Below are 27519 nucleotides of genomic sequence, written 5' to 3'. Positions count from 1 at the left end.
TCATATGGGCTGGGAATGATGCCACAGAAAATATCGGTAGCTTTCTCAGCTACTAAAATCATCTACCACTCTTTAAATTTGAAGAGGAAGCTAGTTATTTTCTTTTAGGACTATTTTGGGCCGCATACCAACGTGAAGCACTGAAATGAGGGAATGACACTTAGTGCTGCTGAAAATATAAAGTGCTGTGCAGATTTACGGTGTCTTCGTTTGATGGTGTGGCTGATATTTCACCAGCCTGGCGTTTCTGAAGAGGTACAGCTATTGTTTCGGTAAATGTTTGCATTTCTAATATGGATTTTAGAATTCCTTAAAAAAAAAAGAAAACCCCACGTATGTATGCTATAATATTTTAGCACTGTATAGTGTTTCGTTTAGGTGACTATACCCCACAGTGTAACAGCTACAGGTAAGAAAAATGTTCTTTTTACAAATACTAAGGTAGAATATTTTATTAGCGACCTTCTCTTGTAAGAAAGCATTGAACCAGAGCTGACAGTAAGCAATTTTCCACCGATGCTCTGCTTGGACTTCAGGCAGGCAGGCAGGCTCTGTAGCACTCTCTCTAATAGCAATACCTGGTGACTTTCTGGTAATGTTTCACCTCGGGCTAGGCGATCAATTTTTCTTTTTTTTTTGGTGAATGGTTTATTCACTGAAATGTGGTTTGTGGATGTGGGACAGCTAAGAAACTCTGGAAGCAGTTACAACCCGCGGAGGGCCGTGTTCAGCCCGTGCTGCGTGGCTGGAGCTCGCAGACGGAGTCAGGCAGGCTCGTGGCTGGGTCCGGGGCTCTCAGCTACAGCCACTTAAACTCACCGAGTGTTTTCAACCAAAAGCTTAATTTTCCAGACAGATCAATAAACCAAAGAAAGAGTGGCTTCCCCACCCTCACCCCTGCATGAATGCACATGCAGATACACGTGTACGTGCACGCACCCACACGCTGCTTTTCGTCCTGTAGCCGAGAGGACGTCGCTCCTCCAGGACAGGGGAGGCCCAGATGAGAGTGCTCTGTCCGGAGAGCCCTCAGTCTTCGTTTTCCTCCTCTCCTGTGGGAGGCACCTTCACGTAAGGCTGTCTTGGGGAATGCCATTATAGGGTGCTCCTGGGACAGTTGTCAACAGTTTGTCTTGTAATTAGCCACTTAGGCTTTTCGTATAGCATTTAAATAGGGAGGCAGTAAGAGAAAGTGAGAGCCCGATGCTGGAAAAGTCTCACAAAGGGTTTGGAACACCTCTTCTAGCTCCTTCTCCCCGTGGTATTTTTTGAATTGTTTTCACAAGAAGAAGAAAACCAAAGCTTTTTCTGGACGTCTGCTCTCTAAGGTGTCAGGAGCTCTAAGGTACAAACCCCACAGCTGGCCATTCTGCAGTGCTGGCTTTACACTGATTACAGGCAGTTTGTGTGTGCCAGCAGCAACGTTTTTCCTGTACGCACCGTAGTTTGCAAAGCTGGAGGAGAACTTGAACAACAACTGGGCCTCTTGCTACGTATACATCTATTTCAGTTGATGAATTTTTTAAGTTATCTTTTTCTGCCTGTAAATACAGATCATGTCTTTCTGCAGCCTTTTTGTTTTGCTACATGAGACAATCCTGTTTCACCTCTCAGAATGAAGCTCCAGGCTTCATTGCATCTGCCTTGCTTTTCTTGAAGGTACTCTGCTACGTGTTAGCCTTTGCCATGGATGATGAAGATTGCACGTGCTATTCTGGATGAGGTCAGTGGCTTCTGTGGCAGCATTCACTCCTGTGTCTTCTGGGAAAACCTGGCTTGTGCATCTTTTGATTACATTTGCTGTTTTATCACTATTTTATCACATCAGTGTCTTCTGTGATCAATACGAGACAAAAGGTCTCTTGTATATTGTGACTTTCTTGCTTTGTGTCAATAGCACAAGTCAGTAGCACATTTTTTCTTCGCATGCCGTCATTGGAAGCATTAAAAAACCTCATCCCTTGAGTCAGATAATTCTCCTTACAGCTCAGCCTCTTTGCAAAGTTTCTTGTGCATATCGTAATTCCTATGTTAGTCTTTGTCATCCGCAGCTTAGCTAATCATTTCCCAGAAAGGTACCTTCTCCCCTCCCCTCCACTGGAAAATGGGTTATCCTGTTGGAGAAGGAGATCAGATGAGCATGCTGCAATCTGTGTGGCGTTTTACTCAGTTTCCCTTTCCTAGCCGTGCTGTTCCCTCTCTCAGATGTGTTCTCCAGCCTTGCACGCGATGGAGGCCAGGAGGCAGGTACGTCACTCCTCGGATCACTCGTTCTCCGGTGATCCTGATCCGCAGGTTTTAATACAAAAATGCTTGTACACACACCTGCGGTTTCTTGTACCACTTCTCTCATAGTTTTGGGATGCAGATTAAAAACTCGTGCTGACTGGCAGATTTTAAACCCTTTGAATCGTGCTCCTTGGATACCTCAGATGTGGTATTCGCGCGGCTTTGCTCCCCCGTGCCCTTACTGAAAATTAAGGCAAAGCATTCGTTTTCATTTGAGCCCAGGCTCAGAGCTGGCTGGTTTCAGTTTCCAGCACAAAGCTGCCTTACCCTGGCTCGTGGCAGCCTGGGCTTTTCCTCCCAGAAACACTAGCTGCCAGTCCTGCTCTAGCCCTGTGAGCTCCATACGCGTCCCGGGGGTTGCAGCTCCCCGTAGGCTTTGCCCCGCCTGGCTTAGGGGAGCAGCACCCGGCGTGTGGCCTTCGGTGCTGGGCGTACCTTCCTCAGGGGAAGGGCTGGGAGCTCGGGAGCGGTGTCAAGGTGTGACAGACGAGCTGTAGCCAAAACCGGTAGGCCCAGATAGACGTAGCGCGGTGCGAACGCCTTTCGGTGACGGCACTTGAGCGATCAGGTTCTGTCAGGACGTGCAAGATAAAATCTGCGTGCTTAATTTAACTTTGGCAGTGGCGAGCTGGTACAGACTGGCCGAGCTTTGCATGAATGTTTTTTGTATGCACGCTGGCAAAATGGTGAGGGTTTGTCCTATGGTAATGCCAGGCTGAGAAACCTGCTCTGGTGTGGCTGGTATCACCGCACCAGGCAAGAAGAGCAGCCGTGTGGTTACAAGCGTGCTCGCCTCTCCTTCCAGGCTCTGAATAAACAGCATTGCAGTCACGAGTGCCAGGTTTTGCGGAGCACGGCCGCCTCCTTACCTGGGGCCCCTTTTTGTTTCCCCCGTCCCCTCCTGCAGCCCCAGCTCAGCGGCAGCTCCCAGTGCTGGCTGGTAGCAGCTGCCCACAGCCAGGGGGTTCCCCAGTTTTCGGCTTGAGCAAGCGCTTGTGCCGCTGTCACCTCCACCTTGCCCTGTCCCACCAGAGCGTGGCATCTTCATGGCATCTCTTGCCAGGCACAAACCCTGTCCTGCTGTGCCAGCACTGCAGCCCCTAGCCTCTCCTTCCTAGCCCAGCGTGCTGGCACCAGCAAATGATTTCAGCGACGGCTGAGTCTTGCTGGATACCCATTTAAAAGTAGGAGCCTACTGGTACCAGAACTTCTGCAAGGCATCATCTTAAAAGGACATCCTCATCTTTAAGTCTTCTCCCTACTGTACTCCCCGTGTGGCCTCTTCGCAGAAGCTGTTGTGACTTTCACGTCTTTTCTGCTAATTGTACAACTTGCAGTGCTGCTGTACCTCGGTGAGGTACCTCGTTCTTCATCAGAGCGAACGCAGCCAAAACGTGAGAGCTGCTCTGCCTGAGTTTAATTTGCCGTGTGTTTTTCCTTAGACCTCTGGAATCCCTCCCTGGTACTTACGCTGGGGTATCTATAATTAGATACTTGTGTTCGTATCTCAGGCACCATCTTAATGATCTGTGTGAGGTCTTTGGCATTGCTTGAAAATCACATTACTTACCTATGTGCTTCAACGAGGATACACGCTAAACGCTTCCTCTCCAATCCCGCCCCCCTCCAATTATTGGCCTTAATTTTTTTTTCCACAACATTTTTCTCCTTCACATCCTGCCTGCCGTGGCTCCCCGCTCATTCAAGCCAAAGGTTTCAGTTTTTATTGCTCGAGACCATCGCTCTGGGTGGTTCTTCTGTGCTTGCAGTGTCCATCCAAAGTGTCCCGCTTCTATTTCCTCCTCCTCTGTCCTTCAGCTGCCTCGCTGCTAGCAGCACCGTCGCTCCCGGTTTTTGGTTACGCAGGGAGTGCACTGCTCTGTCTGCTTGGTGCTTTGTCTTCTTTTCTGAACATCTTTTCTTGTTACTTCTAAATACATTTTTTTCTATGCATTTGGCACATCCCATCCTCATTGTGCATCAGCAGTTCTCGGTTCATTTGGCACAGGCAGAAAGTGCTTCTCAATCAAAGTGTAATAACAATAATGTATAACCTTAAGGTAAACAAGCAGGCCACACCTTATTTTTATTTCAGCTGTATTTGGGGAATTCTTTTCCTTTTTTAAGTAACGCCTAAATGCACGCGTGGTCCTTCCAGCTCCCGTTCTCCTTCTTGCCCTCCACGAAGGCCAAGTGGGCTCCTGCTTTCCTGCAGCTCCCCCGTGGCTGCAAAACCCCTCCGCTTCCCAGGGCGCAGCCTGCAAGCTGCTGTTGGTCTGCCCCACAGGCTCCAGGGAGTTGCCCTCTTGGCTTCCCGGAGATTTGCTTATGTCTGATGATCTGAAATTAGAATCCTTTCCCTGCTTTGCCCTTTTCTTTAAACGTGTAAATCCTTGCAGATTTCCCGTAGGGAAGAAAAGGGGGATTTTCCCACCATTAAAAATAAAAGGGAAGGGAAGGAGAAAGACTTGAAACACAGAAGATGCTTGTAAAAGTGATTAGAAAACAAACAAGCCCTCAATCGTGTCAATTATTCACATCCCCTAGTATAAATATAGAAACACTGAACAGGGGGCTTTCCCCTGGGCTGGCTGGCTATCTGCTGGTATCTTCCATTAATGTATTATCAAGGTGATTTGTCAGTGCCATGTGTCTGCTTTTGTCTTCTTTAGCTGTGGTTTGGGGATGTTTGACTGTCACTTATACAGAGATGGTGGGTCTCCTGATGGACCTTCTTCCCCCTCTCTCTCTTCGCTTTTGTTTCCCATCCTTAGAAATTCTCATAGGTGTGGTGCTACAGCTGGAAGAACAAGGCTTCCCACATCTTTTCTTTATGAATTCTGCACAAAAGGAATGTGGGTTTATTTTTCTTTTTCCTCCTCTCCATCTGGAGCGATCACCCAGCATTGTTCTCCTAACCATGACAGACACAAAGGTTGCGTGTTAGTCAGGTGGTTGTGAAGAGTTTTTGCAGTTCCAGTGCTGCTGGCTGGTTCTAGCAGACGTGTGGGCGTCCCTCCCCAACCTCGTCTGGACGGTCATCATCACTGGACTCCAGTTTCAGGAGCTCTCTTTGACAGGTAGTTCAAGCAGTGGTTGGTTTAAAATTCATATTTCTCACAAACAGAAGGTTTCTGTGACATTTTCTATAAGTAAAATACAAAGAGGATCTTATTTGTCTTTTTACTGGTTTAAAAGTAAACCAGCTTCTGAAATCCCCTAGAGTTGGACCCTGAGCTCAGTGCCATCCTTCCTGCCTTCCTGCCTTCCTGCCTTTCTTCCTTCCTGCTTGCCTGCCTTCCTGCCATCCATCCATCCATCCATCCATCCATCCATCCATCCATCCATCCATCCATCCATCATTCTCTGGTGGGTGGCTGTATTTTGTTTTATTTTCTGTGAGCAGCCCAGAAATGTGGGATGGGGAGAAGCCAGAGCTGTCAGGGCAGCAGGTCCCTGGGGCGTGCTAGAGCATTTACGTTCTTCTCAGGGTAGATGCTACCATTGATTTTGGCAGCATTTCATATTAACAAGAGGTAATAAAGGCAAACAAAATGTGGCCTCCAGTTACAAATAAAGGGCCTGATTCTCCACTCTCATAGACAGGATTGAACACTGGACTTACAATGGCATGGAACTAGGATAGTGGGTGGGGAATACAGCCCAGAGCCACTGATTAATATTAAATATTCTCTGTACGAAATGATGGGACATTCCTGTCTATGTATATACATCCTGGTGTTTTATTATAGAGTTACTGAGGGCTTCACAAAGCTGGATGAAGATTTGTGTAATGACCAACTGATCTCACATCTGCAGTTGCATTTTGAATCTGACAAAAAAGATGCATCGTAAAATCAAAAAGCAAAGATGGAACTGAAAGAGAGCTGTCATTCTTCTAGCCAGCTTTTTGTGTTTGCTGGACAAGGAGATGTACTTGCATGCTAATATTTTCTTGCTGGACAGGAAGGGTTCTACTGTGAAAAAGAGGCTTTTAGAAAACTACAGCTTCCGTATTTTTCATCTATTAATGCTCACGTTGAGTGTCTGCAAGCAAAAAGAAAGCGTGCGCTGTATTTTTTATTAATCTCTTGGCATTGCAAACTCATCCCAGCATGTGAAAGTCAAACCTCTCTTTGCCATACCTAGAATCGCAGGTAGCAGAAGTGATGAATAACTAGGTGCTCCTTTAATATATTCTGCTTCCTTACGATGCGTTCATTTAATCCATTCATAGTGGTTTGCTGCGAGCTTCCTCAGTTTGGATTGACTTAAGCTGCTGTGTGCTGAGCCCTGTGGGAACTCCTTGGCCTGATTTTTCAAGGCACTGTTTTGTGGCTATGAAATAAATACAGCTGTGCTACTTCCAGACCTTCAAAGAACAAGAGGAGTTGCACTGACATATGTAGGCACTGGCGTACATACACCATAAATGTGTATGTGTGTGTGTTCGTGCGTGCATGCTTGCAGGAACCAGCTCTAAGGCTGAATATTTTGTCTTGAGCATAGCAGTTTGAAAACGTTTTTTTGATATTTCTTTTTTAGTGAGGTGGGCTGTTCCATGTGTGAATGTTTACAGCCGTCCATCAGCCCTGAGAACAGTGGCTGGCACGTTACTGGTGGTCTGAACGTGCAGTCGGCTCCTGCCTCTTCAGGTCAGGCTCCACTAGTACAGCAAGTGTCCGGCGACACCTGGAGCAAATGCATCCTGCATGGGCACGGGCTCTGTGCCAGGAAGCAACCAGAGCAAGCCCCTTTGTTCCCTTCACTGCCCTCTTTCCTCCTGATGGAAGAGCACGAACATCCCCTTTTGCCACAAGGACTTTCCTCTGATCATTGCCCTGTTGGAGGGAAGTCCTCGTCTGAGACTTTGGCACTGAAGGGCGTCCAAAGTTTCTGCTGTGGCACAACTGGGGCTGTTGGGGTGAGCTGGGATGTGTGGCGGTGAGGTGCATTTTAATGGCAGACAAGGAGAAGTAGGAAAAACTGATGTTCTCCTTGAAAAGTGCAGCTTGATTTCATTTGGGAAATTCTCTCCAAGCTGTAAAAGTTAATAGGAACAAACCTTTTCAGAAATGAGTCCGTGGGTAATGATAAATCCTTTTCTTCTGGAGGAACCATGTGTGCAGGAGTACTCATCTATTCGTGGCAAAGGATGTTGCCAGCCCTTCAGATGTACTAGAGCTGAGTGAGAATTTGGATAATCCAGCTTCCAGTTGTAAACATCCACTTTGGATCTTTTCACCTTTTTAGCAAATGAGTCGTTTCGTTTAAACTTTGGTGTACCGGGGGAGTACAGAGAACAATTTATATTGGAGGAGTGTGGGCAGTGTGTGAGGCGGGTGACATTGCGGTTGCTTTCTTGCACAAACGACCAGAGTTCGCTTTGGCCTGGAGCAGATCTTTCTGACTGGATTACAAACTCCTCAAAAACCACTTCACGTTGGAAAGCCTGATAATGCTCGGCCGCATCTGTTTTTTTCTACTTTTGGACAAGTTTTCCGTGGCCGGAGCAGACATCTGAAGAAAAGATTATCACAATTCCTATTCCTCCGGAGGTGAGGAATGCACTTCGCAGGGTTATCCATCATGCGGTGGGTGCAGGTGGAAAGCCTCTCGCCTGCAGGACCTTGTTTGTCAGCAAGATTCCAGTCTTGTAAACTATTGGCAGCTGGCATGGTAATGAGTCCATTTCAATATAAATGAGCTTCATTTTATTAATTTCTGCCAGCTCCTGAGCAATTCATGAACTGCTTTTCAGATCTCAACCAACAGCTTGGGGGGAGAGGGGGAGGTGGGGAACAGAGAGAGGAACATGAAGGAGGAAAAAGAAAATGAGAAGGTTTTTAATTTAGAAAGGAGCCGGTGACTCTCATTTCTTTTGAGCACCCAGCCAAGTGGGGATCACAGTTTCCCCACCAAACAGCTCTAATAACGTGACAGGCATTAGTAATCTCGTCCACTGCTTTTTGTCCCCTGAGACTTTTGGAAGTATTTTTAACTCGTAAAACCGGGCTTGCAGTGTTTTGTTGCTGTTTCGCCGCTGTCGCTGGGCTGTGGAGAGGCAGCGGTGTGCCTCGGGCACCCCGTGCTCAGGTGGGCCCGTGGCATGTGGTGTCTCCCGGGACTAGGCCTCACGTGGCTGCTCGCCAGGCCCCTTCCCAGTGGTGCCAAAAATAAAAGTGTTGGGATTCGGTACCCGTGCGAGTGCGTGTGTGTAGCCTGTGGCTTGTCTGAGGCCTCGGTGGGCACCAACTTGCCTCTTGTAGCCGCGCTTTCGGGAGCGCAATTAACCCCACGAGCCTTTCACCGTGCACAAAAACGCATGTCAGTGCTCCGCCGTACGCCTCTGATTCGTCCTTGAAAAATGTTAATTAAATCACTGCTCGGATTACTACCCTTTTCATAAATTAGACTGTCTGCACAGAGACATTTCGTCTGAGGTTTCTCAGTTTCGGGCCCCCCCCCCTCCCCGGCCGGCTTGCTTCCTCATTGCTGCGAGCAGTCAAACCCGTGTCTGTCGGAGGGTGCCTTTTTGAGTGGCTTTTTTCGGACTCCTGCCGCAGCAGCAGACACAGGTGTGTGCTCTGACCTGACCTTTTCTGCTCCTGCATGAGACAGACTGTCCCCAGCAGGGGCACATTAATTTCTGTAGGGACTTTTATTGCAGAAAGTGGCGGGAAGGAGAGCTCCGTGCCTTCTGCAGCCTGGGCTCAAGGCATTTGATTGGGATTTTCGGTCATTCTGCTCCCCTCAGATTGCGTAATTCAAATTTAAAAACAGCATTTGCATGCTGTATCGAACAGTGTTTCTTAGGTAAGTGATGATAACAGGACTTGGCAGAATATGTCCTCCTTTATAGCTGTTCCTGCTAACCCTTTGTCTGATTCTGTTTTTTTCTCCCCTCTTTCTCCCCAGGTTTTTGGCATATAGTCATAGACTCTGACGAGAGAGTAATGGAGGCGCTGAGTGGCAGGTGCTGACAGCTTCTGCAATCCCAGTAACTGTTCATTTTGGTATCATTTGCAATTCTATACCTCTAAATGCCACAGTTCTCTTGGGGAAGGTTGCGCTGGATACCAGTATTGCCTTGGAAGGTACATGTGTGTCCGTATATTTTCTTGAGGAGTTTGCTGTGTTTGTATAATGGTTCGTGGGAGGGGGAAAAATTGGATAAGCTGCATGTGGTTTATGGTTACACCCATTTAGCAATACAAAGGCATTTGAATTGCTATCAAGCAGCTACTGATGACATCCCTTCCTCCCTCTCTCTTCTCTCCTCCTCTTATTTGAATTGCCTGCAGGGCCTTTTTGGAGTCCATCCCGTGCTTTAACATATGTGAGAGTGGCTTACAAAAAAAGAAATGGCTGGTTAAAAGGTTCTTATTTGAAAACAATTAAATATACTGCTGGAGTTTCTGAGAAACTCAGAGGCTTGCTGTGGAATTTCAGTCTCCCTCTTCCCCTTTTGAAAAAAGCACATTTTAATTACAATAAAATGTGTATATTCGCACTTGGTTATTAGGCTTGTACATTTTTCTATGCGGTTCTTGTGACTTCAGTAAAAATCTTTGTTGTTGGCTGGCAGATTTGCGCAAAAGTTTATTTCTGTAGAATCATTGCTCACTGTGGATTTAATCATTGTTCTGGTTCTCACAGCCTTCAAGCTCCACTCCAGGAGAAAAATACAGATTTGTCACCAGGGCCTCCCACTAGAATCTAAATTTAAATTTGCAATCTGTTGTCTTGCGAGGTGCTTCAAATTTGGTTGAAAGTTAATATATGTCACATTTTCTTCTGGAGTCTAAAGGCCTAACTTTTTAGAAGTTTGAGAGTTACTACCTTGGGTTTACTTGAAATTAATATCTTGGGTTTGTGATTGCTTTAAGAAATACTTAATATCAGGGGGAAGGGAAGATAAAGGAAAAATTGGAGTTTTCAAAGAAAATTAGATTCTTAGATGGGACCATCATCAGTGGTCATCTAGAACATGATCGTCTTAATCCGTAACCATTTTGTATGACTCATCCAGCAAAAACTCAGCAGTTCAGCTAAAGTTCAACCTGTCTATTTAGAGTAGTAGTTGATATAGGGAGCATTGTTTTGTCCAAAGCTTTGCTGCAGGATTTGTGTTCTCCCTGCTGATACCCTAATGTTGATAGCACAGTTAAGTCTTTGTTTTTAAAAAAAAAAAAAAAATCATTACTGTTTATTGATGTGTAAGCTGGCTAAAAAGTGACTTTCCTGGCCCCGTGAAGATTTCCATGACTTTGACTTTCTTCCTGCTCTGAACTAGGAAGGAGCAGATCTTCTGGGAGAGGGAGCCATTTCCCAGAGCAGCTGATAGCTTGATGGTCAGAGGCTGCCTCTTGAGGATGTGGAGGAACAAGTTGCAACCCCTCATTTGCTTGACTTGGGTTGCAGATACGAATCTTGGTCTTCCACGTTTTTGGTAAGCAACTGAGTCACTGAGCTGGTGCCTCTTCCAGGAGACGTGCCTGCCTCCTTGCTTCGGTTTTCAGATTTCTCCCTCTTGGAGCAGAGAAGCCTTTCATCAAAACCGGTCTATTCCCACAAAAAGTTTGGGTTTTGATGAATCAACATTTTCTGCTGAAAAATTTCCAACTGGTTCTGCTTGTGATACATGGTCTGTACACACTAATCTCTGCTGGCTTTGGAGAATAATTCAGAACAGATTTCTGACACGTCGCAATCCTTGGCCGTGCTTGACAGACCTGTTTAAAGCATCAAGACATGTCATACTTGATTTATGTGGTATCCTGTAGGTACCTTGATAGGTCTTTAATGGTCACCTTTGGATTCAGGTGGGTGAGCTAACAAGGGGAGCCTTTGTCCTATCAGCGTTCGCATGCAACTCCCATTAACATTACTCATTTTCTTAATTTGATACAGATTTTTTTCATTGAGTGTGCTAAATTCAGTTAAGCTGTAGACGGGCAGCATCTGGCAGTTGGAGCTGGAGCAGTTGGAGACATTTCTGCCCCAGGGTGTCTGCTGCTGCCCCTGGGAGGGGAAGGCTGGGGCTCCCCTCCCCTGCCCAGCGCCTGCTCCTGCTAGCTGAGGGCACTGTCTGCTTCAGGGCTGCCTTCCCACGTCTGCGTGCGCTGAACGAGCATCTTGCTGCTGTCAGGAATGGGGAAATGCTGCTCCCTGCATCTCTCTGTCCCCTCTTCCCTAGCCCCCATGTCACCCTCCAGCCACGCTGCTCCATCCTCACCGTGTCCCAAATGTAGGCTTTCTTGTGCTGGCACTTGCACCCGTGAATTCCACTCAATCCCAGCAAAATAAACTAAAAAAGAGCTTTTTTTTTTTTCTTCTTCTTAGTTTGTTTTCTGCTGTTTTAGTGAACGCGGCTGCATGATCCAATGAATGCCTGAATTGGATCGGGATGACTGGTGGAAATGCGCAGTGGGAAATGTGGCGGGGTGGCACGAATGGGGGCAAGAAGGGAGGAGGGGGGTCCCTCCCACGGGGAACTGTTTGTCTCAGGCACCCTTGGCCCGACCCGTTGGCACTTATGGGTATGTGCACACCTGCAGTGTATTGTGTATTGCTGGGCAAGTCGGTGGGATCGCAGTAAGGCCTCTGAAATTGTCCTCCCTGGGTGCAGGAGCGAGCTCTGGGCTAATCGCCCGGATAGATAGCCGTCTGCGGGATTTGCAAAGGCATCCTCACCTGAAGCGCCGATACACCGAATTAAAAAGGGACAGCTATTTACTTTGAAGTCTGACACTTCTCTCACCAGTATCTAGCAGATACTTCTCATTGTGTGAAACTGCTCAGTAAACATTCCTGCAGTCGTCTGCGGAGGAAAGACTTCCCTCCTTCCAGGAAAGTCTTTTCTCACTGGGGACACAGCCGGAGCTGCTGTTCCTTTCCTTCACAAGGAGGCTTTGGTGCTGCTGCTTTTTGGTTTGGTTAAATTTTGCCCCCTCTGCACAGATGCTACACTGAGGTGGAGGCACAGTGCTGCCTTCTGTAGCCCCATGTTTTCATCAGCAAGTGTGCCGGGCTGTGCGGTGCGCTAGGGATACTCCCGCCCTTCTGCAGCTCTGTCTCTGGAGGTAAAGAGCCACTCTTTAATCTTTCATGGTTTCGAGAGAACTTTTAAAAGTGCTGTTTCTCCTTAAATAGATACTGAAGTGATGGTTGCATGGCTGGAGACAGGGGGGAAATGACTGCATGCTCTGATGTGCTTTGCAGCCGGTGGAAAGCCTGTCAAAAGAAAGTAGGGTTAGCAAGAATTTTGGAATCAAAGCAGCTAAAAGCATTACCCCAAGAGGGTTTATTTTGCAAGAGGGGGAGTGTTGAGGTCTGGCATTAGACATCTGTGTGGAAGACAAAATGCAGTTTTTGTGCTTGAAAGTGTTTTAGAAGTAAAAGCTAGCTGACGTTTGTTTTTCTGTCCAGTCCATATCAAAGAACTGGAGCTTTTAAGGAATAATAAACCCTACCAAGGGATTTATAATGCTGTCATTTTTTTTTTTTTAGATTAAAACCTGCCCTCTGTTCAGCACATTTATTTTTCTAAACAATTCATGATAACCACGTCTCATGACAGTCAATGGGAGTTCAGCCATTAATTTCAGTAGACATAGGGTATTTCCTGGTATAGTTTACTTGGCACGTGAGTGTATTTACTATAGATACAGAAATGTCCAGATATTGCTGGAGGTGCCTGTTGCTCTAGCATCGAGCAGCTTTTTAGCCTCAGACATGACCTACTTAGCTGGGCAGAAGAGTTGAGTGGTGGTGTCCTCTGACTGTTTTCAGAAACGTTACTGTAGAAGTTCAGTTCCACCATATGTGTCCAGAGCAGCCTACGGCACAACTGCTGTGCCTACGTTTAACGCGGTCGATTCATCGCTTTCTGTGTAATTTATGTAGGGCTAATTCAGTTCTGTGCAGTAGTGATCTTGTATATTTAGATAGCGAGGGAGAATACGCCATCACGTTCACTCTCTGAGCATCTGGCTCAATACCCATTGGCGCGTCCTGTTAAAGGAGAAGAAACTGCCCCAAGAAATTGAAGACTCCAGATTACTGTCAGGAAGGCGTTCTTTTTTCAACCAAGACTAATAGAAATATCTCAAAATGAGGGAGCTTTGTCCTAGATTTTCTCTTAAAGATTAATGGACTATTTGTCTAGATATAATTGTCTTGTGTGTAATTCAGGATCTCTCCTGTGTAATTTTGAACAGCCATGTACTTTTAACATTTACCTTTCTTGCTCTTCTTCTTGCTCTTCGGCCAGAAGGAGTCAATACTACTCAAAAAAATATTTCTGACATTTGTTGAGTGAGATCACAGATCTCAAAGTGTTTTCCAAGGTTGAATCCAGATCCTGACTCCCAGCTGCTAGACGGGAAACCCGTTTTGCGGAGGGACACGCACAACTTAATAATTCAGGAGGCTAGTTACAGAGATGGGGACAGAAACCCAGTCCCTATGTTCCAGCTCAGTTTTCTCTTCACGAGATCAAAGCGCTTAGATCTAGCTATCTGCTTCAGAGTGAGTAGGAAGGAAAGGTTATTTTTGTGTAGTCTGAGTCACTCATGCTAATGTATTTTTCATAATACAGCTTTCTTGTGTGGGGCTCTCTGTACCTGATTAATGTTGCACTGTTTTTTGTTCCAGAAATCAAACCTATTATTACCTTGCTACCGAACAGTTGAATTTGTACTTTGCTATTTGGTGCTTCAGCTCGTGGTTCCTAGCAAAAAAAAAAGCGAAATCTCAGATAAAGACATAGAACCATCTACTTTTTGGCATCTCGTTACATGCAGATAACCACGACTGTTTATCTGCATGTTGATTTTTTGAATTTGTAGCATTGGCTAGAATTGTGGAGGGTTAGCTGATATCAATAATCAAGTGAATGTGTGCAAAGCTGAGTTTGATAGTGTACTTTCTGATAAACTGGCTCTAGTTTAGACCAGTCTTCAAGGTTTATTCTTTCCCTCTACTACACTCCTTGTTCAATGGTCTGCCTTTTCTCTATGTACTGATTTATCTGATTTGTATCTGTAAGTTTGCTGGTATGGTTGCTAGCTCCCTTAGTTAATTCTGTTGAATTAGTTACCACCGTTAAAGCAAGCCTTGCTTACTGTAACGGTCCCCGATCTTTCTCCTTGCAGACTGTGAAGCCATGGGAAACGCGGAAAGCCAAAACGTAGAGCACGCCTTCTACGGAGACAAGCACGCCAGCCTGGGCCGCAAGCACACCTCGCGCTCGCTCCGCCTCTCCAACAAAGCTTCTCGCCGGACCCGGCACGCTTCTTCTGGAAAAATCATCCACAGGAACTCCGAAGTGAGCACCCGCTCCAGCAGCACCCCCAGCATCCCCCAGTCGCTGGCGGAGAACGGTCTGGAGCCCTTCGCCCAGGAGGCCAACCTCGAGGACTTTGGGAGCCCCATCTGGGTGGACCGCGTGGACATGGGCCTGCGGCCCGTCTCCTACCACACCGACTCCTCCGTTACGCCCAGCGTGGACAGCAGCACCGTCCTCACCGCGGCCTCCGTCCAGAGCATGCCCGACTCGGAGGAGAGCCGGCTCTACGGGGAGGAGCCGCCCTTCCTGGCCGAGAGCGACGGCAGGCCGCACCGCTACGCGGCCAACGGGACGGGCTTCATGGAGACGGCCAGCTTCAAGAAGAAGCGCTCCAAATCGGCCGATATCTGGCGCGAGGACAGCCTGGAGTTTTCGCTTTCTGACCTCAGCCAGGAGCATTTGACGAGCAACGAGGAAATCCTGGGCCTGGCCGAAGAGAAGGACGGCGAGGCGGCCCGGGGGACGGAGGCTGGTGGCAGCCCCCAGCAGCTGGTCGCCTGCCAGCGTGCCAACTCCATGAGCGACCTGTACTCCCCCAAAACCCCAAGTGTGGCCATAAACGGAGGCCCACGCAATGCCTTCGGAGGGTACTGCCGGAATTTGGTGTCCGACATCCCGGATATCGGCGGCCATAAGATGGCGTCGGGCGCTGCCGAAGATGCGCCCTCCTACAGCAATTACAACACGCTGCCCTGCAGGAAGTCCCACTGCCTTTCCGAAGGGGCCACCAACCCGCAGATCAGCCATAGTAACAGCATGCAAGGCAGGAGGGCGAAAACTACTCAGGTAAGGCTCTTCTGTTCTCTGTGATGTGGAAGCGTGCGGCATTTGCTAAGCTGTTTCTGTAGGTAAGGGCTCTTCCAGGCTCTGTTTTCATCCAACACCCCCTTTCCAGGAAGGGGCAACAGAGGGGACTGTGTCCAGGAGGGAGCTGAACCAGTTTCAGGAGGTGGCTCGATCACGTCAGCGCTCCGTTCCTTCTCTGCAACTCTGCATGGGCCTTTTGCACTCTGTGCAGTCTCTGGAGAAGATAAATCTGCATTTGCCACTGAAGATTTTCCTGTGTGTTTTACAGCGCTGACGGTGCCTTTTTTTTTTTCAGAGTAGCTGCCAAAACCGATCACACTACTCGTGGAGCTCGCACGCGTTGTTTCTCCTCTCTGTGCCCTCCCTACCCTGTCTCCCCCCCCTTCGTGCACGCACGCATGCACTCTTCAGCTCTCAGGGATGGAAGCGAAGGAGAAACCTGTGAGCATTTCTCCCCCCTTCCACCATAAACGCTCACTGAGCTGAAATTTCACTCTTCTCGTTACCCGGTGTTCTCATCTGTGCAAAGCATCACCCAGAAACATTGCTGTCCCCTTAGAGGAGGCTGCCAGTCCTGCAAGCTGCTGTGCTTACCCGCTATAGACTGAAAAATGAGAGGGGGTGTATGGAGAAGATGCTGCTTCTCCTAGGCGGGGAGGACATCACAGCCTTCATCCATTAACAGGCAGCACAGAGCCGAGCTGAGCTCCTCTATCTGCTGCCCCTCCTGCCCTCCAAATACCATTCCTCTGACCTTTAACTCTGACGGCTGCTGTGGGGTCTGTATTGTGTTTTGCCCTGCTTTTCTTGGCTGTGTTCTGCCTGGTCGAGTTACACAGCGCTGCCTGGTGCTGCACGCAGCAATTCTGCTTACACCAAGTGTCAGACTGCTCTTAGAGGGGTTGGGAAAAAAGGTTGCAAATCCCGTCCACCTGTACAAGTCACGTGGAGCAGCCGCTTTGCAGGAATATTGCACTCGTTTTGAGTGCGTTTGGCTTGCTTGCTGAGCCTCCTCGGAGCAGCGGTCCGGCTGCCTCATGGCAGAGGCTGGCTGTGGCATTTTTCACGTCAACTATTTTCTAGCTGCGGGCATCTGCTCAGAAACACGGCTGGGGGGCACCGACGGGTCAGAGCTGTGCGCTGGATCGCACGCTTCGCTGGCTTCCCCGGATTTTATGGCACGTTCTCGTACAGATGCCGCGCGGCGTACACACCGTGACCCAGAAAAGGAAAAAGCAGCACGTTGCATCGAGGTCGGAGGCCGGCAGGCTCGCGTCCCGCCGCCGGGCTGAGCTTTTGGCAGGACACCAGCGCCAGAGATGCAGGGAGTCGGGCGGGCGGCAGCGGAGGTGCGGAGGGCTGCGGGAGGGCGAGGGGAGCCCCCCAGCAGCTGGAGGGGGGACGTCGGCTGGCAGCGACTTGTGAGAGCTGCTGGGAAGGGGCTGCTGAGTGACTTACCGGCTGCGCTTGATCTGCGGAGATAGGCTGCTTCTAAATATAAAGACAACATGCCGAAACAGATGCCGCAGTGTCCCACAACAGCAGCTTTGTACTTCCAAATCAGCTCTTTGTTTTTTGGAGGTATTTTTAACAGCGTGAGCGCAGAAGCCCTTTGGTGCTCCATCAAGGCAGCGCAGGATAAAAAGCAGGAGGAGAAAAACAACAAAAGGAAGATGTTGTTTGGAAGCCCTGAACGTAACAGCTTTCAGGAAGATTGCTGGGTGCAACTGCTGCCTCCAGCCCTCTTTCAAGTGTGTTTGAGAAAAAGAGAGCGGTGTCGCTTGTGTATAGTGAAACATTTATTTTTCTTCTTGGTGTCTTTCCTGCCATTAAGAAGATTCCTCTGAGGCATTTAGTGAAAGTCTGGAATTTGCATGCCGTTTTGTGAGGTCTCAGCTGTACCCAGGGAAATCACTTTGTGGGCTGGTTTCTCTAGGTGCAGCTCCTGAGCCCGGAGACGGTGGCTGTAAGGAGTCTCGGCAGTGGTCATTACCACAAATAAAATCAACAAAATTAAAGCTTTGCAAAGGTCCAAATTCCTTCCAAGTCTTTAATCCTAGCAGCATACAGTAAGTATAAGATACTTGTCAGCAGTGAAGTCATGTTAGCCCAAGCCTGCCTTTAGCGAGCACAGGGAAATGACTGTCATTACATGTTTGATAAACAGAGTGAAAAGGAAGTCCAAATTTGCACACAAAATCAAAGGACGAGTTCCTTGGTGAACCTGATTAAGTGGCTTTGGCTTTGGATAGGGTGAGAGGAGGGAAACCACCAACCTGTCCTTGTACCAGGTCCCCAGCCCGAAAACATCTTGGCACTTCGCTCATCTTTACGTGCCACCACTGGTGTGAAGAGGGTGAAGGCTCCCCCAGCGTACAGGTGGAAAGCTGAGGCATAGATCTGATGGCCTGACTGTGCCAGCTGGTACTTGGGCACAGCTCGGGGAATTTTGTCTCTCTCTGCCCTTCCCGGTCTTCCAACACTTCCTCAATGAGCTTCACGCTTTTGATGCCCCCTTTGAGCATTGTCCCAGAACCTCCCATATGCATCCTTGTGCTGTAAAACATTTTGTGCTATAAAAACAATTCAGTGGACTGAGGCAAAACTTTCACGTTATTTCCAGCATTTTGAACTGCCTCCCGCCACCCCACACCCCACAAAATAATAGGTATGTTTTTAGGGCCAGAAGGGCACCGCACAAAGGTGACCCAGGGCCAAATGCAATATGTTGTGGACAGTCAGTTCTTCATCTTGGCCTCCAGGCCAGTGACCTGTCATTGCTCCTGTGTTATTTAAAAGTGCGGAGGTAGCTCCCTTGTTCAAAGTCACTTAATTGAGCCTCGTAGCCAGGTTGGTGGTTTATAGCCTGGTCACTGTTGCCCAACCTCACAAGAATTTAGGTTTGTAATTGCCAGTGGTTTTTTTTTTTCCCAGTTTTTGGAAAGTCCTAGGTGGGATAATTGCATGATTTTTCAGTCTAACCTGCCCTGGTGCTAGACGTGCTAGAAGGTCCTGATGGCAACTTGTAGGTACCTTTTGGGAGGTGCCAACGAGGTCCAATGAGAGCAGAAGACACCGAGCACAGGGTGAGTCTGATACCACAGCAGTGTGTGATTCCTGAATCCATCCAATGTTACGTGCCCGTTCAGCTGTATGTACATCATCGCATTTTCTCTAACAGCTAAATGTTGTGTAACAGTTATCAGTAGCTTCTAAATTCTGTGGAGTGCTGACCAGTGCTGCTGGAAGGCAAACCCTTGACTGCATCACTGAAAGGAGGTGCTGTAAGTCAGAGCTGTACATATGTTGGTATAATGCCTTATCCATCAGTTCTTTACAAGTACATGGTTTACATTGAAGGAGGGAAAAAAAAAGAAAAAAGAAAATTTCTTCCTTCCAAATTTAAACCTTAAATTGAGCTGTGGGAGTCACTTTCCACTAATTGAGAAGGAAAGCCTTTTAATGCTGGAGAGACGATTATATTCAATGTGCGCGAGCGATTAATATTCACAGAGTGGCTTTGGGGCACCCACGCAGCTCTGTTTTTCGTAACATTTTAACATTCAGGGTTCAGATCTGCTGAAGCGAGACTTCCCGTAGAGCTCTGCTGGGATCCTGCTTGGCTTTTGGAGCTGATGTGATGTAGGTGGAAACAGCTTAATTGGCTGACATTTTCACCCGTTTTTGCTTGAAGGGAGACAAACTCCTGTTGGATACAGCTTGTTCTGGCTGTGGGTTGTGAGATCCCCGGGATCCTACAGTCTGCTCGTTGGGATCCAGATTTTTTGTGAAATGGCTCGGTTGTGTCCTGCTTGCAGCTAAACATCTGCCTGCTGGAGACTCCCTCCTCCTTCTGGAGGATGTTCAGAGAGAAATGTAACCTCATGCTCCCCTCCTGTTAAGAGCCCCAGTTAAAGTCTTGTTAGGGGAATTAGGGGAAGGGAAACCTTGAGATAAGGTTTGGTGCCACTTCCAAGCCCATCGTGCCACCTACTTATCCCACGTTCCCCTCTGTGGACAATTTCTGACTGCTCTTTTCTCTTGACCATTGAATGGGGGTATCCAGCCTTACATAGGGCATAACATTCTTTCAACATTTTAAACTTTGCTGTGAGTACAGCCAGGTGAAGGCATCTTTTGGTGGCAGTTACGACCAAAGCCTGAGACCTCCATAGTCTTTCAGCACTGATATTTGCTTTGCAGTTGACCTGTTAGGAGAAGACCGTAGTAGGTCTGAAGCTACAGGTAGACAGTCTTTTTTGGTGGGAGTGATGGTGTTTTACAAGCTGCCTTTAGAGCATAGTGTGTCTTCTGTGTGCACTAAAATCCAAACAAACCTGATGGCCAAAGCATTTCTGCTTGCTGGACCACTTTATGCCCAAGAAGGCTGGCCTTTGTCCTCTCTGGTGGCTTGTTCCTCACTGAGCTTTAGAGCCCAGCCTGTGATCTCCTATGCAAAGCTCAACTGCAACATCAGCAGTACCACGGTGCAGTCCAGGTTTTTCACATAACATTTGAGAAGGACCAGCAAGATGTTCTTCAACTCTGCAGGGAAAGCAAATGTTCTTTACCGTGTCTTCGGTCCAGCATTTGTTGTGAGCTGGAGAGGGGGAGAGGGAACAAGCTTCCTTTCTGACTTGGAAACTGCGAGCTTTTCAGTGCCAGCCCGATTATGTCCTTGGTGCACTAAATCCCCCCTTTTAAAGATTTTCATTTTTCTTACTATTTTTAGGCCTCAGTAGGTAACCTGGAGGAACTTGGGATATCAAGCCTTAAAAAAAATCTGTATAAAAAGTTTTGCAGAATATGCAGGGGATGAAAACAAGGCTTTTGTGGGAATTAGATCAGGACATAGAAACCAATCTAAAAATAATTCAGGGTATCTTTCCAGTTGATTTTTTCTTTTTTACCATCTCAGGGAATTTTATAACAGGTTATAGTGTTTCATTGCATTCTGCAGGATGGCTGAACTCCAGAGAGCTGATACTTTTCTGTGTAAGTTGTGTAAAACTTCTTCACAAATGGTTTTGTGGCACGGAGGGTGTAGCCTCAAAATGTAAAAGGACCACACTGGGTCAAGCTCTGTCCAGCCCTATATCTCGTTCCCCAAACACCAAGTGCTCAGAAAGGGAAGGAAAGAAAGTGGGAGAGTACAGAGTGAACTTTCCTTGAGGGCATTCTTCCTGATCCCAGAAAATGAGCAATTTGAGGCTTCCTGAGTGAGGAATGCATCCAAGACTGTCAGATTGACCTGTCCCCCATGACTTCTCTTTTTTGAAATCATTTTCTGCTTTTGGCTTCCCCCGCATCCTGTTCGCTCTCTGCATAACATTAGTGACCTTACAGCCTCCTGTTATAGCCCTCCTTGGTCATCACTTTTCCAAACAGAGTATCTCCAGCAGCTCTGCTCCAATTAAAGTAATTCTGTACGTTTCAGTCTGGAGTTTGGAAAAGACAACTATTTTCAATGTAAATATGATTCTTAATCAGATTGACCCAAATAATTTAATCTTAGTCATTTGACTCCAGATGGAGTCAAAGACAGACAGTCAGACTGTGGTAAAGTCATGTATCATTAAATTATAATTAACAACACGCCGTTTAATAAGTGCCTAAAAGTAAGATGTTACTGTTTCTCTGTTGCAGCCTGCGTCTTGCTGTTTCCAGCCGCTGTTTGTGCGGTCCCGTAGTGCTTTCCAGGCTGAGGTTGTGGAAATGAGGTCTCAAATACAGCCTGAGCACCCCTCCAAATCCCAAAAAGCCAGAGGTCCTCGAGTCGGACGGTCTGGATCAGGTGATTTAGGGGCTGAATCCCACCACCAGGCGGCCAGTAACTCTGCCGAGCCCCCTGACGAACAGCCAGCATCCCCGTTCTCAGCTGCCAGCCACAGGGCACCAGCTCAAGGGAAGGGGTGCGATTAGGGCTGGAGGGGAAAGGGGTATCCCCTGCTTCTGGAGGCAGCCCAAGTTCATGCCAGCACAGACAGCTTGTGATCCACACTGCTGGTCCGGCTGATCCCAGCGTGGGGCACGCAGCAGCCCGTGCTGGAGTTCTCAGTGCCTCTGCATGACCAGAGCCATTTGGCTCCACCAAACGGGCCCTTTATAGCCTGGCTAACTGGAAGCGCCTTCAGCTTGAGTGCGGAGGAAAGCTTGAATAGAAGGCTTCAGAGCTGCCCTGCCGTTCCCAGATGGATGAGGTTAGAGCAGGTATTGCCTGTTCAGGAGATTTTAAAGCAAACAGCAGGCACTCCCTTCGGAGCACGCAACTCTGCCCTGGTATTGTCAAGGAAAAGAGCATGTGAAAATGAGTGTTACGGTCTCTGTTGGCAAATATTTTGATACTCTTTCGAAGATCTTAATTTGTTTTTCTTTCTTGGCTCTTGGTCTGGAGCCAATGGAAAGCAAATTAGCAGTCCTGATATCTGATCCAGCTCCATTCAGTCGTCTTTTTTAAACAGGGGGAATTTGTCATTTAAACATTTGAAGTGCTTGTACCACTGGCTGTAATTGTACTCTCTGTAAAACTATATATTCTGCATGTTTTTAGTTTCGAGTACTTTCCACTCGAAAATCACAGACAGGTTGCCCCAGCTGCCTGTTTGCTGGGCTGTGCTTACTTAGATGGATGCAATTTGCAGCAGTGATCCTTTCCAGTGAAGTGCTCCATTGAAACGTTTCTTTTCAGAGTGCTCCAGCATGCGATCCTGTGACTGGTTGTCATCCCAGGTGGCAGACATTTCCCTGCTCCCTTCAGTTACTTGGCTGCTCAGGTGAACACCTCCTGGATGATAGGCTTTGATTTCAAGTTGCTGTTCTAGCAGCTTTCCCTCTTTCCCACTTCTCCCCCCTCTGCTGCATTTCTCAGAGAGAACTGCCTCTTCTTGGCACCGAGTGAACAAAAAGTAACCTAACCCTGTATTTTACTTCGAGGATTTTGGCTAGGCATGTGGCCATTTATTTAACTTGAGCACGGTTAGGCTGCTTGCATTAGTTTACGGTTAGTGCAATTCCTCCAGAAACTTTCTTCATCTGGGTGGTCCACTGGGATGAAAGCAAGGTAAGTTTTGGGGGGTCCTCAGCACAGCATTTGGGAACAGAGGGATTAAGCACTGCGATGCTCAAGAACTGTGAGACTTCCTCCCACTGCGGGGTGGTGGAAGGCGGGCTTCCACCCCGAACCCGCGCAGGTGTCTAAGAGCTGCGCTGCAAGGTTTTGCGTGCAGGGACCACACTGCAAGAGGCTTTGCTGTATTATGGCTTGATTCTCATTCATGGTATTAACTACTTTATAATAGTCAGTGCTAAAGCCAGGCAAAAGCTGTTTTGCTCAGGTCCCGTGGTAGTGCTTCGTGCCGTTTCCTGCTAAGGGGTCTGCTGTCCTTTAACTGCGCATTATCTCACAGGCTTGGATTTCTCTCATGTTATTAAAAAGTAAAATGAAAACATCCTCCCCCTTCCCTGTCCCCAGTACTTTAGCTTTTAGGGATGTAAAACTCCCCCTGCAGTTACGGGCAGGTTGCAGACTGATGCCACAGTGTTGTCCTGAGTCGGTGAAGAGCTCTGCAGAGTACCTCAGAGAGAAGGGTAAAGTTGTTCCATGTCAACTGGAAAATACCTGGGAGGTCAGTGAACCAAAAATGTTCTCAGCCCCCGTGTTGGAGGCACCAAGCTAATGCAATAGCTTGACGTGGAGCCACGGAGCCACGTGTAATACTGAGGTGATGGCCATATATCAGTCAGAGCTGCCTGCAAAGGAAATGGGGTTGACAGATGCTTGATAGATTGGATGCACACCCCCTTCCTATATCCGAGTATCTGCTGGGTGCCTGGCACCCAGTACCATCTCTGTCTTTCCAAGGAAGACTGTCTTTCTCTTTTGTTCGTTACTGCATTAGCAGTCATTATAATCCGCCAGAGTTACAGTGAATTAGTGGACACGATACAGTGAGTTTGCAGCAGCCTGCAGAATGGTGTTCCTCCAGACAGAACAAGCTTTGGAGTCGCTTCTGTGTTTCTCCACGGCAGCTTTAAAACCATCTCTCCCTCTCAGCTTTCAATGAAATTTATGATTTCTCTCTGCTTCGTGTAATGTTTTGACTCTTTTCAAGACAGATAAGTCTTCTAGTGTATTTATTACCAGGTGTTCAAGTAAGTCTGGGGAAAGAAATTCATTTTGATTTGGAACAAATTGTACCGTAACCGAACACCTTAACCAACAAATGATGGTAGAGTTAGCACTGAAAAGAAAGGAAAGGCAGTATCAGGACAATCTTCTTCTCTATAGGAGCTTCAAAGAGACACCAGGCACATAAAAGCATGCAAACCATCAGGTTGCTTACCCATTCTATTTTAAATGCATTCGGTGGTGCTTGCATAACCAGCAACCAGACAGGTTATGTGCAATTTCAGGATGCTGCTGAATGTCAACACCTCATTGCTCTGTTGCTAAACAGGACGGGGAACAGACAATTTGTGTCCTCTTGGAGGGAGCCCCTTCCAAGAAAATCAGTCGCCTTTTACTAACCAGTACTTTCAATCTAATGGGTAATTTAGAAGGAATTATTATCCACATCAGGAACTCTTTATATTAATGTTGTAAGAGTCTTCCCACTAAATCAGTCCAATGTGCCTAAAGTGTCCGTGGATCTGGTGCCAGTTAAGCAGGAGAAAGTGATTCACAAAACCATATTAATAGTGTATGTCACAGTGCTGGTGGTGGGAAGCTTGGTAAGTGCCTAGCTACTGTAAGCACTCTCTGCATGTGTCCAGTCGTCAGCCAGAGAGCTGGGCAAGGCTTATCCCACCCAGGGCTCTCTTGCTAGCTGTTGCTAGCTGAGGCCACTACCAAATGTCTTCAAAGAGGGTACAAAGACTCTTGGAACCCTCCCCAAAACTTTTCTCCCAGTCCCTGCTTGATGAAAGTAGATATTTTTTTTTCCCTAAATCAGAGTGTTTTTTTTTTTTTAATATCTTCTAAATCTAGCAAGATTTTTTTAACAAATGTGACCATAATGGACAAGCAGAGGTACTCATCGCATGGGTGTGCAGGAAGTAGAGAGGTAGAGCACCAGCTACATTAGCTTGGTGTAGCTTATGTTACGGTTTTCTTCCCCAGTAGCTTGCTTTGCGTGAAACCCAGTGTGAGAAAAAAACATATAAGCATTGCTCATATTTTCACTGATGTTTTACCCAATTGATTTATCAGTTAAATTGTTCTCTGCATTTGATGGGGCTGTGATATTTCCACTTCATTAGGCTCGAATGCTATTAGGGCTCTTTTGGCTGTTCTGGCACGTAGCCTTTTTGCTGGACCTCGTTGCACTGTCAGTAACAATGACAGCATTCAGTCTGTCTCTGGTTCTTAATTCTGTGGTGTATCTCCTGGCGTAGGGCATCCACCTTTTCCTTCTCTTTCCCTCAGTTACTGTCTGCTGAACCTCTTTCTTAGGCTTGGGACATTTACATGCAGTATGAGAGCACTGTCTGTGAGAAGTGGTACCACTGCTCCATCATCTTCACCTGCTGCAGGGTTGCAGGATCCTGGTGGAAGCTGTGTTAGTGCTTACTGCCTCCCCGTTGAGGCACTTGCACAGGGCAGCGCAGTCACAGGATCCTGTTTAGTTCCCTACTTCAGCCAGGGGTCTTTATGCTACTTTCTCCCCGCTTCCCATAGAGCCATCTTATATGAAAGGGACAAAGCCCCTGTTTATTCAGTTTATCGTCTTCGTGGACTGAGACCTGTTCTGTTTGCAGAATCCCAGGAGCTGCTGTTCCCACAACTTCCCAGATCTCTCTGTCTCGGAGGAAATACACTTTCTGTTCTTTGCTGCATGTTTTCTACTTCGTGTGACCAATTTAATGATTTCCACCTCCCCCTTGCTTTGCCCTCTTGCCCTCCCAGGCCCAAAGCTAGGTAAACAGCAGTGGGAAGGCTAAGCAGGGCAGCACAGATTTTAGTTCCACTCTTGCATTTGGTTCGTGTGATAGTCTCTCTGGGCAAAAGTATTCCTCTGTGTGGAAACAGCTGTTTGCCAGGCTGAAAATATGAAACACAAGGTCTCTGCTGAGGTGCAAAATGTCGGATCCAGTATCCTGAATCTTACATGGAGTTGAATAATATATATTTTTTTTAACGAGTGAAATGAAACGGAACCCCTCGATGATAGCTATTATAAGTCCAGGGTAATTTGCTGGCGATTTGTTATATTCTGTGTATAATGTCCGAAACTCCAGGCTTCATAAATGTGCATTCTGCCATCTTCGTCTGTCTCCCAGCCCCTGTGATGTGCCTGGCACACGCCAGTCTGCATCCTGCCGGGGCATAGTGGAGAGCCTGGGCAGGAGCCAGGGAGGTGAGCAGTGAAGGCTGAGCCGTGGCTGTAGCTAACTGTCAGCCTCGGGAAGCTTCACCTGGGAACTCCTTCTGTCTAGGAGTGAAATGCCTCTTTCGTTAGCAAGCCTCTGTGGCACATCCCATCATGGACCTGGAACAGTAATAAGTCTTCCTCGGAGGAGACGTGGACATCGCCCGCGGGGCTCCTTGAGACGCTGAGCAGGAAGCGTGAGTAATTTTTAAATAGGTCTCGTCGAGGTTACACAACGCTTGCTTTGCGTCTGGGCAGTGGCCCGGTGGCCATGTCAAGAGGTACGGAAGGCTGAACCCCAAAGCTTGGGGCCTGTACCCACATCAGTCTCGTAGGCAGGGCGCCGTGCTGCTGACGGTGCAAGCTGGGTGCTCAACTTCAGGCATCCTCGTTGGAAAGTTTGGGGGAATAATCGTGTGCCCCCAGTGAGGTGTTGGTCAAACCCTGCTATGGTTTGTTGCTAGTCTGGGGAGTGTTATCCATTCAGCCTCAGCACGTTTCTGCAGCGGCACAATACTGAACCTCTGTACTTTCTGCTGAACTCCTAATTGAATGCCCTTCAGTGTGCAGATTACAGCACTGCGAGACGGCCACAGCAGATGCAAACTGCTCCTTGAGAGCTTTTCATAGCCTCTGATGAGAACTAGCTGACATTACAGCAGGAACTCAGAAGTCAAAGACCTGTGTAATGAATGCTCTTAACCCTACTAACCCGTAGACCAATCATCTCATACAGCAGACTTCCTAAAGTGCTAATCTCAGTGAATGCTGCATTTCATAATTCATGAGCACGAACAATATTAGCAGGCTGTAAGTTTTGAACCATTCTGCTGACCTCTGTGTAGCCAGACCCTCCTCCCACCAAAGGGCTTGAATCAGATGGCTAGAAATCTTTGATAACAGGATATTTCAGAGGGGAAAGGGGAGTGCAGCAAGCACAGGAAGATTAGGGGCAGGACTGCAGCATTAGGCTGAAAATATCTTTCGACACATCCAACATATTGCTTTCATTATGATAACAATCATAAAGCTTTTTGCAATATGTGCTAAAATTTAAGCTTATGAACGTAAACATTCACTCTGAGTTTTCCATCCTCACATTTTTTCTACAAATAATAGGCTGTTATGCCCTTGCATCAGTTACTGACGATAGTTCCCATTTACGGACAGGGAAACTGAGGCGATGAACGCCGTGTCTCATCAAGGTTACCCAAGAAGGCTGTGTCATGCTGGGCTCAAGGAATCTTGAGAGCCTGCATTGCAGATCTCTGCTTAAACACCTCTGGGTACACTTCTGCTTTGGAGAAAATTAACTGTATCTGCTAAAGATCATCAACAAAGTTTTGTTCATGCATTGGTGAGCAGTATTACAAGTCCTGTCTCCTCTAGGTTGGTGGTGTTGGTGGTCTGTTTTAGTGCCTCATTATTTCTTTAAACCAAGTAATGTTAGTTAAAGCATGAGATATGCTTCCTAAAAGTTACATTGGATGAAATTTTGGAATCAACTCTGTACTTTTTCTACCACACGGATACAATAACTACGAGACAGATTGTATATTTATTAAGTCATTTACCTAAAATAAAAATCTCAAAAACCTCAAATAATGTTTGTTGCCACAGTTACATACCGTTCCCTGCAGCATGCAAACTTGTTTATGCTATATGAGTGACGCACATTTTCCCTTTCAAAAAATATCAGAGAAA

At 47.3% G+C, this 27519-nt stretch overlaps 1 protein-coding gene across 11 annotated transcripts in view; it reads left to right on the top strand.

Moving 5' to 3' along the window:
* TIAM1 (TIAM Rac1 associated GEF 1) overlaps positions 1-27519 on the top strand; it is a 176173-nt gene that overhangs the window by 78905 nt on the left and 69749 nt on the right. For 6 of the 11 annotated variants that reach the window (XM_083822182.1, XM_083822207.1, XM_083822183.1 and 3 more), the window contains one exon: positions 14448-15427. In XM_083822182.1, the coding sequence (XP_083678308.1) occupies positions 14459-15427 (969 nt within the window). In that variant the 5' untranslated portion in view covers positions 14448-14458. Of the gene's footprint in view, positions 1-8896; positions 9106-9207; positions 9387-10585; positions 10742-14447; positions 15428-27519 lie in introns of those variants that run through there. The other 5 variants (XM_083822203.1, XM_083822205.1, XM_083822206.1 and 2 more) reach the window with 4 other exon arrangements.

The sequence above is a fragment of the Anser anser genome (assembly GCF_964211835.1).
Source record: "Anser anser genome assembly, chromosome: 1".
Taxonomy (NCBI): domain Eukaryota; kingdom Metazoa; phylum Chordata; class Aves; order Anseriformes; family Anatidae; genus Anser; species Anser anser.
This window is presented reverse-complemented; position numbering and strand designations above follow the sequence as displayed.